The sequence below is a fragment of the Tachysurus fulvidraco genome, chromosome 1 (genome assembly GCF_022655615.1).
Source record: "Tachysurus fulvidraco isolate hzauxx_2018 chromosome 1, HZAU_PFXX_2.0, whole genome shotgun sequence".
NCBI classification, from domain to species: domain Eukaryota; kingdom Metazoa; phylum Chordata; class Actinopteri; order Siluriformes; family Bagridae; genus Tachysurus; species Tachysurus fulvidraco.
This window is the reverse complement of record NC_062518.1, coordinates 23,798,724-23,815,906: the sequence shown is the minus strand read 5'-3', so window position 1 is coordinate 23,815,906 and position 17,183 is coordinate 23,798,724. Positions and strand designations below refer to the sequence as shown.

Genomic DNA, 17,183 nt, shown 5'->3' with positions numbered 1-17,183 from the left:
CATATTAGATTTTTACAGAATAAAAAGATTCATTTCTCAGTATTTTGTTATTCCTGATACATGTTATATGAATGACATTTGATGCTCAATTTAAAGCCAAATGTTTCAGTAAGAATCTATAATCTGTCAGTAACATTAGTGACACTGTCATGTGATGCTGTGGGTGGAGCTTCATGAACCTTTATGATGTTAACGTTTACAGAAAGAATATCTTCATTCAGATAAAACCATTCATCATGTTCACTGCTATATTCATGTGTCTGTGGCTTTCACTGGGTGAGTTTTAAATTCTTGTTATTTTAAATATATTGTGTTGAATTAGTGATTAATTACTCTGTGTGTTAAGAAAAGGCAAACTATGAGTCTTGCTTATGTTGTTGTGGCTTCATTATGTAAAAGTTAAAAACATTATGTTCTTCTATCTATGACAGGTGATTCCATGGCAGATTCGATAGAGCCACATTTCACTCAGAAAGTTGTAGATGAAGGTGATGATGTTACTCTGTCCTGCAGCTACAAACCTACAAGCTATACTTCAGGAAACAACCTGCACTGGTACAGACAATATCCAAAATCTAATCCTGAATTCCTTCTTTATATTTCTCAAAGAGGAGATTTTAGTGCCAACATTCCCCCAAGAATGTCTGCTAAAATTGATGATAAAGCTAAACAAGTGGATCTGATCATCTCCTCTGCTGCTGTATCAGACTCTGCTCTATACTACTGTGCTCTGGCGCCACAGTGACAGGAAATCCAGCTGCACTGTACAAAAACTAACACAGGTTAGTTATACTGAAAGTTTTAGTTCTATTGATAATTTTGAATTTACATGCAAATTTTTAGGAAATTGTGTCTCTCTTGTGATTCATAAAGAAATCTGACACATGTTGTATTATTATTATTATTATTATTATTATTATTGGAGACAGCTCATTCATTTAGAGACAAATCTATCACTAGTGATCCTTAGTGATTAGTCTGTGTTTTACTTTTTTAATTTGTATTGTCGAGTATGATGTTGATAATCTTTATTAGTTTTTAGTCTTCACTGTTTTTAGGCATAAGTTGTAAACTGCTAAATGTGTCTGAACACTACAGTTCCTGAGATCATGAAAACTCTGCCGACACACAAGTCTGCTTTAAAGCACAGCTTGTTTCATATCTTCAAATGTGCTGATGACAATACAGTGTTGAGCTTCATGAGCAAAATAGTGAGTGTCCATACAGAGAGATGGTGGACAAGTGTGAGGACTAGTGTAGAAGCAACAATTCATTGACAAAACAAGAGAGATGACTGTTGTTCTCAGGAGGACAGTGATCAACCTGTGATGCTCTGCTGAGACGGGATTAAAGTCTTAGGCAGAACATCTCAGCTTTATCTTTATTTCCTGCAGACATATGAGAGAAAACACCAACCTCAAATCTTCTCTACATTCATGAGAGACATAAAGAGCATCCTGTGCAGCTGCAGCACTGTTTAATATGAAAAGTACATGCTATCTCAGAGCACAAGACACTACAACAGATAATGAACACCACTGAAAACATCATCAGGGTCTCTTTTATTTCAACAAAGGATTCATACCAAAAAGTCTACTTTCTAGTTTTGTGTACATCACCTCCCCTCTTCTACCAGACTAGAAAAAGGAATGAGAACATGTGGACAGAACATCTGCCAAACTCTGTAACAGCTTCTTCCCCTAGACCATGGGTCGCCAACCCGTGGCTCCGGAGCCACAAATGGCTCTTTCATCCCTCTGCTGCAGCTCCCTGTAGATTTGGAAAATAAATATTTAATTTAAATTTATTTTAATTTAGTTAGTTAGTTTTTAATAAAATATAATTCTAAATTCTAAGAATATGGTGCTCTTGTAACATTAAACCGTGTATTGTAACCGTGTTTAATTTTTTTTGTCGCTCAAAATATGTGTCATAACTGCCGACTTGCAAAATCCGCCAGTGCGAAATTGAAAATTCCAATCAATTCAGATCAAGATTTTCAACCCCAGGTAGGCAAACATGGATAAATGCTAGAAAAGAAAAGTTTCTGAAGAAAACAGAACATTTAATGAGATGTGGACAGATTAATTTGCTTCTGCTGACGAGAGTGGCTTCCCAGTATGCCTAATATGTGGCATTTTTATTTTCTGGTATTTTTGTTTGCCTGCAGAAATGAAATTTTGTTTACTCGGTAGCAGTTCATTGATTTCATGAATGCAACACACTACAGTTCTATACTTCTATACTTTCCAAAGGTAAAAAAGGATATATGCAGTGTTATCTTCATTTTAGATGTCAAAAGGGTTTTGTGGCTCAATGTTTTATTTTCTGTGGGAAACCTGTCCAAATGGCTCTTTGAGTGTTTAAGATCGCTGACCCCTGATAGTCAGGCTAAGTAATTGAACTAATATAAATAAAACAATATCTAATCAAAAACCTCAAGCCCATCATTATACATTCATTTTTAAAATTATAATCTTATTTGTAGACAGAAAATAATTATTCACATGTAAATACCTACAGGTTTTTTGGACAATGTTAGTGTATAGTAAGTGTACAGTATATAGACTGCTATGTAAGTTTAAAATGATATAGAATCCGAATTAATTTCCAAGTTGATATTTTGAGCTCTGTTTGTAACTTGGTTTCATTCATTTTAGTTCTTAAATAAGTCAGGTTATACAGAAGTTATATTTGATTCAAGTTTTATTCATTGTTATTAGTGAGCAAAGATTTCATCCTGAACAGCGTCACTTCCTGGGTGTGGCCTTCTAGAGACGTGTAAAGTTCAGCACATACAGCACTATTATACAGAATCGTCACAGAGCTGTGTTCAGAAATGGTGATTGATTGATTGATTCATTCATTCATAGGAATATTTTTATATGCAAATGTGTTTGTCAGATTTAGTTGGCTTGTACAGATACAATAAAGATGAAACTTTTGAATAAGGAGTCAGTGGATTTACATTTCCCTTGTTGTTTGATTTATGGTTTTATGATTTATGGCTTGTACACAACTTTGATGAATATACACAGACAATCAAAAACATAATTATGTCATCAGGGATGGCTTTACCCTTTTTCAGATGGATGTTTTTTCTGTATTTATGATTCCAACTTTATCAAAGCTTCCTGTATCTGATTGTCTGAATGATCACATTATTAAGTTGAACAAGTGTGTAAAATTGTGTGTACATAGTGTCCTGCTTTGGACTCGTGTCCCATCTAGGATCTATTTCCTGCTTTATGCCCAGTGGAGTTACTGTACAACCCAATCTCATGGCAGTTCGTGACATAGGTTGCGAAATGTAGTCTATTGATTTGTGTTCGAGGAGACATATTTCCCTTTTTTACGGGTCACAAAGCACGACTTTCGATCTAATGTATTTCAATAGGAAGCATCTTTCGTGTCTGCACCACGTTTTTCTTTCTGCCACTCGGAAGCATTGTTTTTGCTTATTTGCTATTCATTTTTAAACATTAAGCACTACATTACTCAACATTTTAAACATTCAAATATGAATATTTAGAATTTGCGGCTTGCAGAAATCACACAATCGCAAATGCCGACGCCCGCATTACCCGTGAGCCTCAGCATCCTTTGCTATGGAGACAGAGCCAGTCCGCTTTGCGATTGGGTGATTTCTGCAGGCTTTCACGGTTTCGCGAATTCTAAATGTTCAAATTTGATCATTACATTCAAGTAACATTACCTGGGAAGTGGTTTGAGCACAATGAAGGAGAATTTACGGCCTGCAGAAATCAGGAGAATCAAATAAATCAAAGTCAAAGACATAATAGCTGGTCTGTATATCTAAAAGGTTTAAGGGGAATTCATTCACTTAGGGAACAATGCATTTGGGAACCTGAGGCTTTAAACATTTTTCTGCAATACTGCAATAAGGCATGATATCCTAAATCAGCAAAGATATGAGAAAATATTACTTTACCTGAATAAACGGTACATTTTTAATTTTTCTAATGAATGACGACGCCTGAGATAGGCAAAGGCTCCCCGTGACCCGAGGTAGTTCGGATAAAGCGGTAGAAAATGAGTGAGAGAGTGAGTAATGAATGACAAAGCAAATTTTCATTACAAGAAAGGAGTAAAACGATGAATTCACAGTGAAACGATGAAGACTTTAAACTTTAGTTTTAGTGTAATTTAAATGCTGATGGAAATCAATTTTTTTAGTTTTCGAGTGTTAAAGTAGACCGAATAAATAAAATGAGATGAAGCAAAATAGTGATGATGATGAATAAATATGAGTGGGTGAAGCTACATGTGGAGACATTACAGACACAATACAGGTTTATTTCTAAAGTTAGAAATAACAAGGTTTTCTTCCTTATGACTGATCTTGGTAAGTCATAATCATTACACATGAAGCACAGTTTCCATGTGCATATTGTCATTTATGATTAAAATGTCACAATATAATTGTAATGTTTTTATAAGAAAGGTTTAGAAAGCAGCATTGCACCAGACCAAACCAGTGTATTATCAGGTGAAGGCAGCAACACCACACTGTCCTGCAGATATACTGGATCAGGAGAGCCATGCTTTTCTCCCGAGATGGAGCTATTTACACGTTTACCTTCACTTCATCATCAGTCTGTCAGATTAACCAGCATTTAACCATCATGGGTAGAAACAGTGTATTTTAATGAACACAATAGTGGGGTTGTGAATGGTTATTACTAGACCCAGTAAACAGTGAAAATCAGAAACCCAGTAAATTGTATTAAAAAGTGTATTATTAAAGTTAGAACATTAATTCTACATTTTATTTATTTGTTCTATTCTAGTTTGATGGATTCAGAAAAAACCCATAAACAACCTGTCTAGGTGAAATTAACTAGTTTTTAGAGATTCATTTGGTTACTATAGAAGCTAGATTGGATTTAAATGGAATATTTATTCCAGATGTACTGTAGTTCGGAGCAATTTGTAATTAAATTTCACTAAAGATAAGCCGTGACTCCACATATATAACACTGAACTATATAAAGCATTTAACACCATTCACTCAGACAAGCAATGAATTAGACCTCACATGCTTTGTCACTTCTGTTGAGATGGAGTGTAAGTCTCTGTAATTTACCACTGCAATATGTGAGTTAAAATGTTGTTGCTTCATTTTATCTGATGTGTGTACTTTAATATGTTTGTGTTACAGTTTTACACAGGAAAACTTCTCTCCACATAGCATTATCTCTACAGATGGTAAAACCACTACAAACCAATTCATGGTATTTATACAGTATACACGTGACTAGAACTGACTTATTAGTGCATCATTTGTTTTCTGCTCTTTTGCACAGTGTTCAGTGTGAGAAAGTTCAATTGAATTCACGTTTAACACTAAACACTGTTACAAACACAGAGACCACAGATTATTAGGTATGGTCTTAAACTACTGCAAGTAGAGACTCTGGCAAAAGTGTGGAAAATAAAAAAAGACAAAATCATCTCTTAAACGTCTTGAATTTCTTAACCTTTTAATATATCCTATTATTTAGGAATATATATTTAACAGTGGTGTAATAGCACATATAATGCAATGGGATGTGAAGTATCACTGGCATTGTTCTGATTTATTGGTGACTCAGTTCACTATCACTGATACTGTGAAGTGATGATCAAAGTTACACTACAACAGAGTCACTTCCTGGGTGTGGCTTTCTTGAGACGTGTTAAGTTCAGCACATACAGCACTATTATACAGAAACGTCACAGAGCTGTGTTCAGAAATGGCTCAACTATATAACTTACTGTACATAGTGAGATACACACCACTGATTCTCACTCTAGTTACAGGTCATTCATTGTATTATATAATATTTGTATTATATATGTTTGTTTTTAAAGCATATAGCAATTTCCTTATTTACTAGGTTAATATTTGCTTTTGAAAAATTTGTTGCAGATTTAATTATTTCTATTCTTTTTCACTGCAGGCAGTTTTGCAGATAAAATTGGACCAAAGGATGAAGATGCTAACATTGTGGGGAAAGAAACAGATACTATTACTCTGAAATGTATCCATATGAGTCAAGCAGTGATAACATTCGGCTTTACTGGTTCAAACAATATCCTAACAGCACAGCACAGTTTTTACTGTATAAAGGTGCAAGGTCATATAGTTCTGCAAGCACTCCTACTGACACTCGATTAAAGACAGAAACAAGCAGAGACTCTACTGAACTTATTATCAGAGGTCTAAAGCTCTCAGATTCTGCTCTCTATCATTGTGCTTTGTGGGTTGATGCACAGTGATACAGAGTCAGTGAAAGGTTTTACAAAAACCTATAAAACCACAACAAAGATCCTCCCTTTAACAAACTGTTATCAGTTATCCACATACACAAACAATACTTCTGGTAATTTTCTGGTATAAATGAATAAAGACAAGCAAACACTCCACAGTGTGTTACAGGTGCACAGGACATGATATTAAGTTCATTGAACTTTTCTTGACAGTTTTCTCCATGATACACTGTAATCAATAGTCATTTAAAATTTACTGATTAATTAAATGCTGCATTCATTTAGTCATTCAGTCATGTGTGTGTTATGCATGTATGTACAGCTGCATATTACTTTGTAGAATGTGAACCACCTACACATCTAATATGTTTAAGATAAAGTAACTTACTTTGGGAAAAATACTTTGTCTTTTGACATTTTTTCTTTGTTTACCATGGCACAGTTCACCAATGTTCTACAAACAGTAGCACTAATTCAGCTCTTATAGCCAGCAATGAATAAAGTGTTAGGGTTTAACAGAAATCAGACAATAGTATGATGTTAAAGGTGACTTTATGATCCAACTGGAAGGACAGAGCTCTATACTGAGACATTGTGGCTTTGGTCTAGTGGAATGCCTACACTATGGTAATGCTTAGTACATGCTGATTTGTATGCATCAAGAAATCTCCTGTCATAATGTACAACAGAATGAATAGAAAATAAGGGCACTTAGAATCCTCTATTAAACATCTAGTATCAACCAATCAATCAACCAATACTAATAATAATAATAGGTTTTGTCATTATGGTCACATTTCTAGATGCTACATAATGGTGGTGTAGTGAAATTTGTTTATTAATTCCTCACTTTTTAACCAGTTCCCATTTTCTCCTGGTGTGAACAAAGATATAGTGTCCACCATTTAATACTTTGAACATAAACACAGTAGAATTAAGTTTAAAGTGAAGTTTTGTTAAAATATGCTTCTAGTGTTCTGTATTGATCACAGCTGCAACTGGACATTTATCTTTCATATAAAAAGTTGGTCGTGACTGTTGGTCACGTTTAAGACACTTATTATTTTATAGTTTAATTATCATTATCATAATTATTCATTAGTGTAGAAAAGACATAATATAAAAAAAATGACACTAAGTCAGTGTACGTCTTTATGTACATTTAAATGAACTGATTGTTTTGCTCATCATTACCAGTGCTGGGAAACTGGAGTAAATTTGTGTTATAGAGAAGGCTGGCAAAGCAGCTACTGTCAACATATAGCTATTAGACAGATGGTTAGAGAGTCTGACTCATAATCTGTAGGTTGTGGGTTCGAGCAACCCAGCAACTGCTCCCCGGGCGCCACAGCATAAATGGCTGCCCACTGCTCCGGGTGTGTGTTCACGGTGTGTGTGCATGTGTTCACTGCTGTGTGTGTGCACTTTGGATGGGTCAAATGCAGAGAACGAATTCTGAGTATGAGTCACCGTACATAGCCGTATGTCACTTCACTTCAGTCAGCATCTTTAATATATAGAGCAGAAATCACACAAATGCCCTTTAATTTTATTTAATTGTATCAGTCACTAAAATTGTAACCAGAGCTTGAGCTAGACTTTTTTTACTGCTTGATATCAGAGGTCATGGAGCACCACACGGCATTCAATGAACTCTGGCACGAAAGTGTTATCTGTTTTAAATGCACAAAACCCTGAAGTAGCTGGGCTTAAGCACTACTATTCAGGTGAGGGCTCCCTCTGGTGGGCTGGTGAGGGAATCGCTGCTGAATTCATTACAGCTTTACTCTCCTTTTATTTTTGCCAGTTTACCAGTTAAACACAGACACATATAACACTTGTGATAACATGCAGCTGAAAAGAAATTGAAGTATGAAAAGCAAACAATGACAAATACTGCAGTCAATTCATATACATTTACATCATCCAAACTATATTTTATCTGGCGCTAATAGAACATTTAGTGTCAGTTGTTACTCAGTGCATTTGATATAGAATTCAATTATGAATTCTTTTGCCTTTTCTGGCCACTTATATTGTTAATAAGATAGATGGGGGTTTATATATATTTTGTAGTCTGTGATAATTATAGGAATAAATGATGATGATGAAAAAATTAATAAAATTAATATCATAGGAAAAGAGTAAATAAAACATGTGAATTCATGCCCCCCCAGTGCATTTACTTATTCATTTCCAATGGTGAAAAAATTAGAAGAAAATAGAAAAATAAGTAATCTTTAATACAGCAGTAGTTCACCTACTGTACCTGTGTCGTGTAAGATGAAGCATCATAGTCATGGATATGAATAAATCTGAGTGTGTGGAGCTACATGTGGAGATATCAACGGCACATTTCAAATACACAACACTGGCATTTATTTCTAAAGCTAGAGACCTGAACTAAACACTCAGGATAACAAAGTTACTTCTCTTCTTGCTTTTCTTTACTCACACAAACTGGCAAACTGAATATAACACATACAAGACAAGGACCACATTTTATTATCAGTGTAAAATATTTCTTCAGAGATTTCTACAAAGAGTATACAGAACAGCACAGTTGTCATGAATATGCATAAATACAAGTAGGTGGAGCTCGAGGTGGAGATGTACATCAAATGGTAACACTGTAATTTTATTACACTGACATTTATTTCTAAAGCTAGAAGACACTCAGGAAAACAATGTTGCTCCTCTTCATGGTGTTTTTCACTCTTGCTGATGTTGGTAAGTCAAATACACTGCACACAAAAGGATTCTTTCTAATTAAGACACATAATGTCATTTATGATTAAAATATCTCAATATTTTTATGTTTTTATAGCAAAGGCTGCCGACAATATCATTAAACCAGAACAAACCAATGTATTTTCAACGGAAGGCAGCAACATCTCACTGTCCTGCACGTATACTGGATCAGTTTACAGTCTCCACTGGTATCGACACAAACCTGGATCAAGACCTGAGTTTCTGCTGCTCATTGCTGAAAGCAGTAAACATGTCACACCAGCTCAACCACCTCATCCACGATTGTCTATAAAACTTAATAATGATCGAGATAAAACAAGTAAGAAAGTGGATCTGGTCATCTCCTCTGCTGCTGTGACAGACTCTGCTCTATACTACTGTGCTCTGCAGCCCACAGTGACAGGAAATCCAGCTGCACTGTACAAAAACTAACACAGTTTCGTTATATTGAAACATATATTCTGACATTTCTTTAGAGAATTTCACTTGACCTTTTTAGAAAAGTCTCTTTCTCGTGATTTTTAAAGAGTTTACACTTTACACTATTGACACATTTCTTTCTTTCGTTTATTCATTCATTCTTCAGTAACTATTTACCAGAGACTTTCCTGGAAACACTGGGAGGAATTTGAATATTTGGAAAACATTTAAAACTCCACAAAGTTACCTGAGCTCAAAACTGAATATTTCTGTACAAACCTGTCATCTAGATCCATCATGCTATAGCTCACACACTCCAAATGTCCTGTCCAGAATAGCATCACTCTGCTGGATTTCAAAAGTATAATCAGTTCATTCTCTCCTATCTCATACACACTGCATTGTTTCAAAGTCAAATTTCAGACGTTCAGATGATCTGTTTATTCTTTTATTTCAGCTCATAAGCGTGAAGAGGCCATTTACTGTTTTGAAGGCCACCACACGCTCCCCAGCAACGTTACAGGCCTGCAACAGGATAGGGTAACTGATGTGTTGGCACACGCTTGTGTTCTGTCTGTGAATTCTGATATTAAGTATTCTATTTAACTGGAGTTTTGGCGTTTAATGCTACTGTTTATGTTCATGAAATGACTTAAGTATATGTTTAAAACTGAATATCATCACATTGTTTATCTGGGGTTTGTTACTATAAGGTAATTTAGTGTAACATTCTTACATCTTCTGTGAGTTATTTTGAAATCTAACCTGTAAATCTCTGAGCGGATAGTTTAAAGGGTCTGTTTAGAAAAATATACACAACAGGTTTATTTATTTTATTGTCTTTTGATTTTTTTATTACATATACTCAGTTATTTTAATATGTCCCTTTGTACATAAATATATATAATCATAAGTTTACTTACCTTTTGAGTTAATTGAAGGTAGTTTGGTAATAATTTGCTGCAGTTATTGCATAAATCATTATCAGTAAAACACGTGTTAACTGTCAACGTTGTGAGCATCAAAATCACTATTTACTCAATAACACAAATTACACTGATATGATTTACAGTAAGTGGAAGGAGAGCGGTTTAGAATCATACCTGCAATTTTACTTTTCTACCACTAGAGGTCTCTGCATACACATGGTCAGGAGTGTGCGTAACTATACACACATTCCCACCCACAGGATCTTTATAGATTACATTCTATCCATAGATATGCAGAAATTATGCACAAAACTACACATACACAAGATTAATACAATACATGAGACTGCAGGTCTGTCGAAGACAGGAATGGTGCTGAAAATTCTTTTCAGCATTTTAAATAAAGTTTTTTGAAGATTCAGAAAAGTGTGCAAACATTAGGAGAAAGAACACAAATTATAAACTGCAACAAATCATAAATCATTAAATATTTGTTTGAATTATTAAATTTTAAACAGATTTAAATCTAATGTAAATAAGGTCAGAAGTGACATGAGAAGTAAATTCCAGGTTGAGGGACTGATGTCAGAACATTGACATGACTATACCTCAGTAGGTGGAGCTAGATGTGGTGAGATACAGTTTAGACAGGTTTACCGATATACTGACATTTATGTCTACTGCAAGGAGACACACAGAACAATAATGTTATTCTTCTTTGTATTGATAGTTGTCAAAAATATTGGTAAGTCATTTATATTATAAATAACATTTACTGTAGGTGGATGCTGGAGATTTGTACTGTTACCTAAACAGGTCTTTAAGCGATGAAAGAAATGTTTGTTGTTACAATGTCTTTACAGCAGGTGCTGTTGACAGCAGCATTACACCAGACCAAACCATCATATCTTCAAGTGAAGGCAGCAACATCACACTGACCTGCACATATGATAAATCAGCATACAATCTTCACTGGTATCGACAAAAACCTCAATCAGCACCTAAGTTTCTGCTGCAGATTCATAAATCATGAAACATGAAAACTACAGAGTAAATCATAAGACATTCACAAATCTACATGTTTCAGGCAAAAATGGGTCAGGCATTGTTGCAGTGTTCTTGTGAATGAACGTTATTGACATTTTCTGTTCTGTTGAATTTTCAATTTTTAATTTTCGTTCATGTGTTATGTGCTGGATGTGTGCTAAGACAATGACTTTTTACAAACAATCAGAGCAGATGTGAGTCTGATCATCCAGATAGAACATGTTGAAGCTGTTAATCTTCTGGATTTTCATGCACAACAGTCTATAAATAATTAACAATACAGTGAGAAAAGAAGCATATATAAAATCACAACATGTCTATTCTTGTTGTGTTTAAGCAACAAGACATCAGGTTTCTCTCCTGTCAATGAAGAACAGGACTCTGAGGTTAAACAGGAAACAGACTTACAGCAGAAGATTGGACAGTGACAGGATTCACAACCTCATATCAGTTCAAAACTGACAGATTCTAACACGAGCAAAGAGGTGAAGATTGTATTTATCATAGACTCCTGAAAAACATAAATCTTTAAAACAAATATTATTCTTGACCAATAATCCTTTACTATTTAATTATTAATTAAGAAATAATTTGTTTATACATTTATCAGTGTTTCATCTGTCTGTGTATTGTGTATAAATTTTACTTGCATCACCTTGAAGTAGAGGTATTCACGGCTCCACTTAGATCCGAAAAACCCGAGGTCCGACCCGAGACCCGAGCGGGTTCGAGTCTAAAAGTTTCACGTGTGCCTCGGACACGGGTCGGGTCTAATAATAGCGGCATCGGGTCTCGGGCAATTTAAAATGAATGTGTTTTTACCGAACGGACCCGAGAAGACCCGAACTACTGTATCTCGCGTGTGTGCATCGACTTGACTCCTTTTGCAACCTCTCCTCTGTTTGCCAAGACCGCTTGCGACATGTGGCTGGTGACGTGTGGCTGGCGGTAAGCTAATTTTCATTGAAACAGACCTGTCAATCAATTTTGAATCCATGCTGTAGCGGATATTTTAGTGTAGAGTTATGCAACATTTGGGTTAAAAAAAAATTGCCGTCGGGTCGGACTCGGGTCTAATTTTTTCGGGTTTGTCTTGGGTCGGGTCTTTTTTAAAAAAAAAAAATTGCACGTGGGGTTCGGGTGAAAAAGTGATTCGGGTCACTTCGGGTCGGGTACATTTCTTTAGACCCGAGAAGACCTCTACCCTGAAGTCAGTTACTACTAGTGATAAGACTATAACCGTCAATCAAATATAGATTTTTTTTAAAAATGACATTTTGACAACACTGGCTGAGGTGAAATGTATCCATACATGAGACAGTGTGTGTGGCATAGTTCTATAGAATAAGATTGGGAAAAATCTTGTAAATGCAATGCACAGTTATATAAATAATTTGTTAAACAATTTGAAAAATTTTGAAAAAAAAAAAACAAAAAAAAAGAGTGTTATATTGAAGATCTAATGGTCCTTGCTTCAATCCTGGATTTCTGCAGTTGGTTTGCTTGGAGACAGGTGGTGTGCGTTCATATATTCAAGCTAAATTGGCTAGGGAGTGCCAATAAACTTAGCAAGGCTCTTTTGTCTTCTTATCTTGGTGTTCTCGACAAGCCCATTTGGAAAAGAAAGTGGGTCTGAGAGATACATTTAAAGACCCCATGCATTCATAGCATGTTTTGGAAGCTTTTCTTTCTGATAGGTGTCCGAGAGGTTGAGGTGATGGACTACTGTAAGTTAGCACTGTGTCTGCAACTTTGGGCCATATTTCCATGCTGGTTGAACACAGATGCTTCCTTGTCCTTGGGTAGCGTGGCCGAGTGGTCTAAGGTGCTGGATTTAGGCTCCAGTCTCCTTGGAGGTGTTGGTTCAGATCCCACCGCTACCAAAGATACTGCATATTCCTTTTAGACAGTTTTTTATTATGTCACCTAAATGTCTGCTCAGTCAGTGTATTTGTATTTGCAATGGTATAATTTTGTTGCACAGTAACTTACACAAAGCACAATGGAGTTTCAAAATATAACTTTATGTAATTTTTAAATACTTTGTGTAAATGCCAAGATGGACATGTTTTTTACAATAATTTGTGTGCAGGATTCAAGAAATGATCTGTGTTATGTTATGGAAGAATGCACAGTGCATGTAATCAGTTTAATTGTTGAGTTTTACAAGTAATTTTAACATCTTTAACATTTTTTTTTTACATTTTAACAGTTTCCTTTAGAGAGAAATACATGAATGTGATAAAGATACCACAAACTACCTGGAGTTGTAAATACAATTTAATTATAAGGTCTAATATAAAATGGTTAATCCAGAGCATACATGTGAGGCTGTATGACTTGTTTGCAGGGTTTTATTTATTACTGTATTAAGGTTTTTCTCTTCAGTGAATACAAGATGGTGCAGTCACTTATATTATAGTGGGTCAAGTACTAGAGCACCACACAACCTGCTCACATTCTGAGATGATGGATTTTACTTTTCACACTAAAACTTTTGTGTCATAGAGTATACATGTTGTTCTATCATACATACTGCTGATATCAGAGCCGATCCTGACCTCCCTGGGGCCCTAAGCAAAGTTCTGCTAAGGGGCCCTCCTACCTGACCCGTGAGCCATGTAAACCATTTGCCACGCATTCACACTTGACACCCCACTGCTAACACTACAAACCTCCCTTCTTTTAAAAAAATTTGCTCCATCTCTCGGTCAAAGAGTAAAACAATACAGAATTAAATGTACAAGGGATAAACAAATCTTTATTGAATGGAATATTTTAAATAGAATTTTGAGTTGAAGTGAATTTAAATATAATTCATGATATAAAAAATATGGTTACTACTAGAAATCACACTCTTAATATTTACATTTTAAGTATTGAAAACTGAATTCTTGATATCAAAAATCCATATTATGTGAATGTATAAAAGCTAAAATAGCTTGCCATACCGTATCACTGTTTTATAGTATGCATGAGAGCAATACTTGATCCATGATGGTTATTATTTACTGAGGGATGTGCATTCTTATTGGTTTCCATATTGCATTAACGTTGTTGTAACCTTAATTAAGAGACTATAAACATTGTCATTTAGGAGTGCTATCACGCTGCTTTTTGTACTGGTCCCCACACAGATGTTGCTGGAAAGTGCGCGTGTCATTTCGTGCACAATTGCACGCGCATAGGAACACATTCACGTGCGGCACTGTTATCGAGCTGCCATTTATAAACACGGGCGTTTATTCATGCGAATGTTCACGCAATAAATTGTTGTGTGACAAACAGACAGGAAAAGAGATGCACTGGAAGCCCTGAATAATTAATTTAACTAGTCAGATAGTCAACTTAACTTTACTGTTATTTGCTCTTGCTGACATCAAACTTGAAGAGAACACACGTTTACCTGATTGATTTTCCTGGACTTCAATCTCATTTTGTTTCCTTTTTTCTTTTCATTGCCAGATGGATAGCTCCGCTTTATATTGTCATCTACACAGTAAATATTAACACGCGCTGTAAAATGAGGCAGGGGGAGGTGGGGCCTTGCGTAATTTGCGGGGCCCTACTCAAATTGCGTAGTGAGCGTATAAGGTCGATCGGCTCTGGCTGATATAATATCCTAACCCCTGCCCTGGTTAATAGTGCCTAAACTCATTTCAGAGATACCATTCTGATTAAACAACACAACTGTCCACTTCAGACTAAACTCTCATAAGAATAAATACTCATCTAATGTCATTTCTCTGTCATACAAAAGCACCTGCTGTGTCAGAAACACTGAAAACTGGAAACTTCTCTGGAAATCTGAATGTAAAGCCAAAATGTTTCAGTAAGAATTAACAATCTGACAACAACATTGGTGACAATGTCATGTGATGCTGTGGGGTGGAGCTCTTTAAAGCTTTATGGTGTTAACATATTAGATTACAGAAAGATCTAGGCTATTTTCACTGAGCTAAGACCAGTCATCATGTTCACTGTTATATTCATGTATCTGTGGCTTTCACTAGGTGAGTTAACATTGACTTTTTGTTATTATATATTAAGTAGATTATATTAAATATTAGTCTGTGTGGTGATGTAGTGTGAAAATGTGTGGGTCTGACTTAAGTATTTCCTGTTGATTATTTAAAGGTTAAAAACATTATGTTCTCTTCTCTATGACAGGTGACTCCATGGCAGATTCAATAGAGACACTTTTGACTCAAAAAGTTGTAGATGATGGTGATGATGTTACTTTGTCATGTAGATACACATTTAACAGTGTTTTAGGAAGCAACAACCTACAGTGGTACAGACAATATCCAAAATCTAAACCTGAGTTCCTTCTTTATATTACTCAAAGTGGAGCTTTCAATTCTGACCCTCTACCAAGAATGTCTGTTAAAGTTGATGATAAACAAGTGGATCTGATCATCTCCTCTGCTGCTGTATCAGACTCTGCTCTATACTACTGTGCTCTGCAGCCCACAGTGACAGGAAATCTAGCTGCACTGTACAAACACTAAAACAGTTTTGTTATATTGAAAGCAGTTCTACTGATGATTTTAAATTAACTGGCCATATTGGAAATCCTTTCTCTCTTGTTATTAATAGTTTAGATTTGTAACACATGTGTGATTATTAGGATACAGCTGATTCCATTAGAGTGATATATTTTCTCAGTAATCCCAGAAGTCACCCAAATCTAAAAGTGTTTAGATTTTCTGCAGAGACAAAACAACACACACCTCCCTTCCATCATCATCACCACATTCAGGAAAATATTGCTAGCATCCTGAAAAGCTGCACCACTGTTTAATATGTGAAACCCTAAAATCTCAGAGCACAAGAACCTACAGCAGATTGTAAAAACCTCTGGAAACATCAGGGTCTCTCTTACCTTTAAGGAACTACACACACCTTATTTCATAGTATTATCAATATCAGCAGATGTTTTTCCTAACCTAACTGAAATACCTTAGAAAATTGGTGTTTAACTATGCAATAAAGAATAAAAAAAATATGTTTACCTGAAAAAAGTAATAATTTATGAGTTCAACATTCCCAGAGAAGGCAAAAACCTAGGGTAAGGGCTAGAAAAACAGAATTTAAGGATTGCTGGCTGACAGAATTATACTGACAAACCTAAAACCAGGACAACATAGAGACTAGACTCACCAAAGAAAGATGAAATGCTGTCAAAGGAATAACCATAGCAAAAATATAATATGCTTGGTGCTTTTTTTAAACAGACCTAACAGTCAAAATATAAAAAAACTAGGTAATGGTGCTAGGCTAATATATATATATATATTAGAGCACCATATAAACCTGCTCACATTCTTTTTACATCTGTTTCACAATAAACCCTCTGTGATATAGACTCCACATCTTCTACAAATCACAAGTGTGATCTTAACCCCAAATGAGCACATAGAATTAAACTATCAGAAGAATAAACACACATCAATTTTCTTTTATTATAATAACCCTGAGTGCATGTACTAATGTTGTATGTTTAATACGTAACTGATTTGTGTTTAATACAGACTGATTTCTGTCCATACTTCCCACTGGGAGCACTAAACCAGTGTGTCTCATATGTTCAGAAACTGTGGCACTTATTAAAAGGGTTAAACAAGTAATTGTGTGCACATCCCACCTTCTGGCAGGTGCTGGACAAAATAAACTGCTAAAGTGAAGAAGACCCAGGGTCGAAACGTTGCTTGCTTTTTAATAATCCAATAAATATGAGTTATAAACAGTGTTGCGGACACT

The 17,183-nt window shown here is 35.4% G+C and overlaps 1 non-coding gene and 3 gene segments (V, D, J or C); all 4 read left to right on the top strand.

The window, feature by feature from the left end:
* The first annotated feature begins 230 nt into the window (after window positions 1–230).
* On the top strand, window positions 231–766 carry LOC113633908. The segment is given in 2 exon segments: window positions 231–276; window positions 432–766. Coding segments are annotated over 2 exon segments (354 nt in total).
* Window positions 767–8,845: 8,079 nt separating this feature from the next.
* LOC113633902 lies at window positions 8,846–9,601 on the top strand. The segment is given in 2 exon segments: window positions 8,846–9,003; window positions 9,101–9,601. Coding segments are annotated over 2 exon segments (399 nt in total).
* Window positions 9,602–13,221: 3,620 nt separating this feature from the next.
* On the top strand, window positions 13,222–13,303 carry trnal-uag. The gene has a single exon. It is a non-coding gene; the product is annotated as a tRNA-Leu (tRNA).
* Window positions 13,304–15,369: 2,066 nt separating this feature from the next.
* LOC113664085 lies at window positions 15,370–16,172 on the top strand. The segment is given in 2 exon segments: window positions 15,370–15,433; window positions 15,591–16,172. Coding segments are annotated over 2 exon segments (381 nt in total).
* The last annotated feature ends 1,011 nt before the right edge of the window (window positions 16,173–17,183 follow it).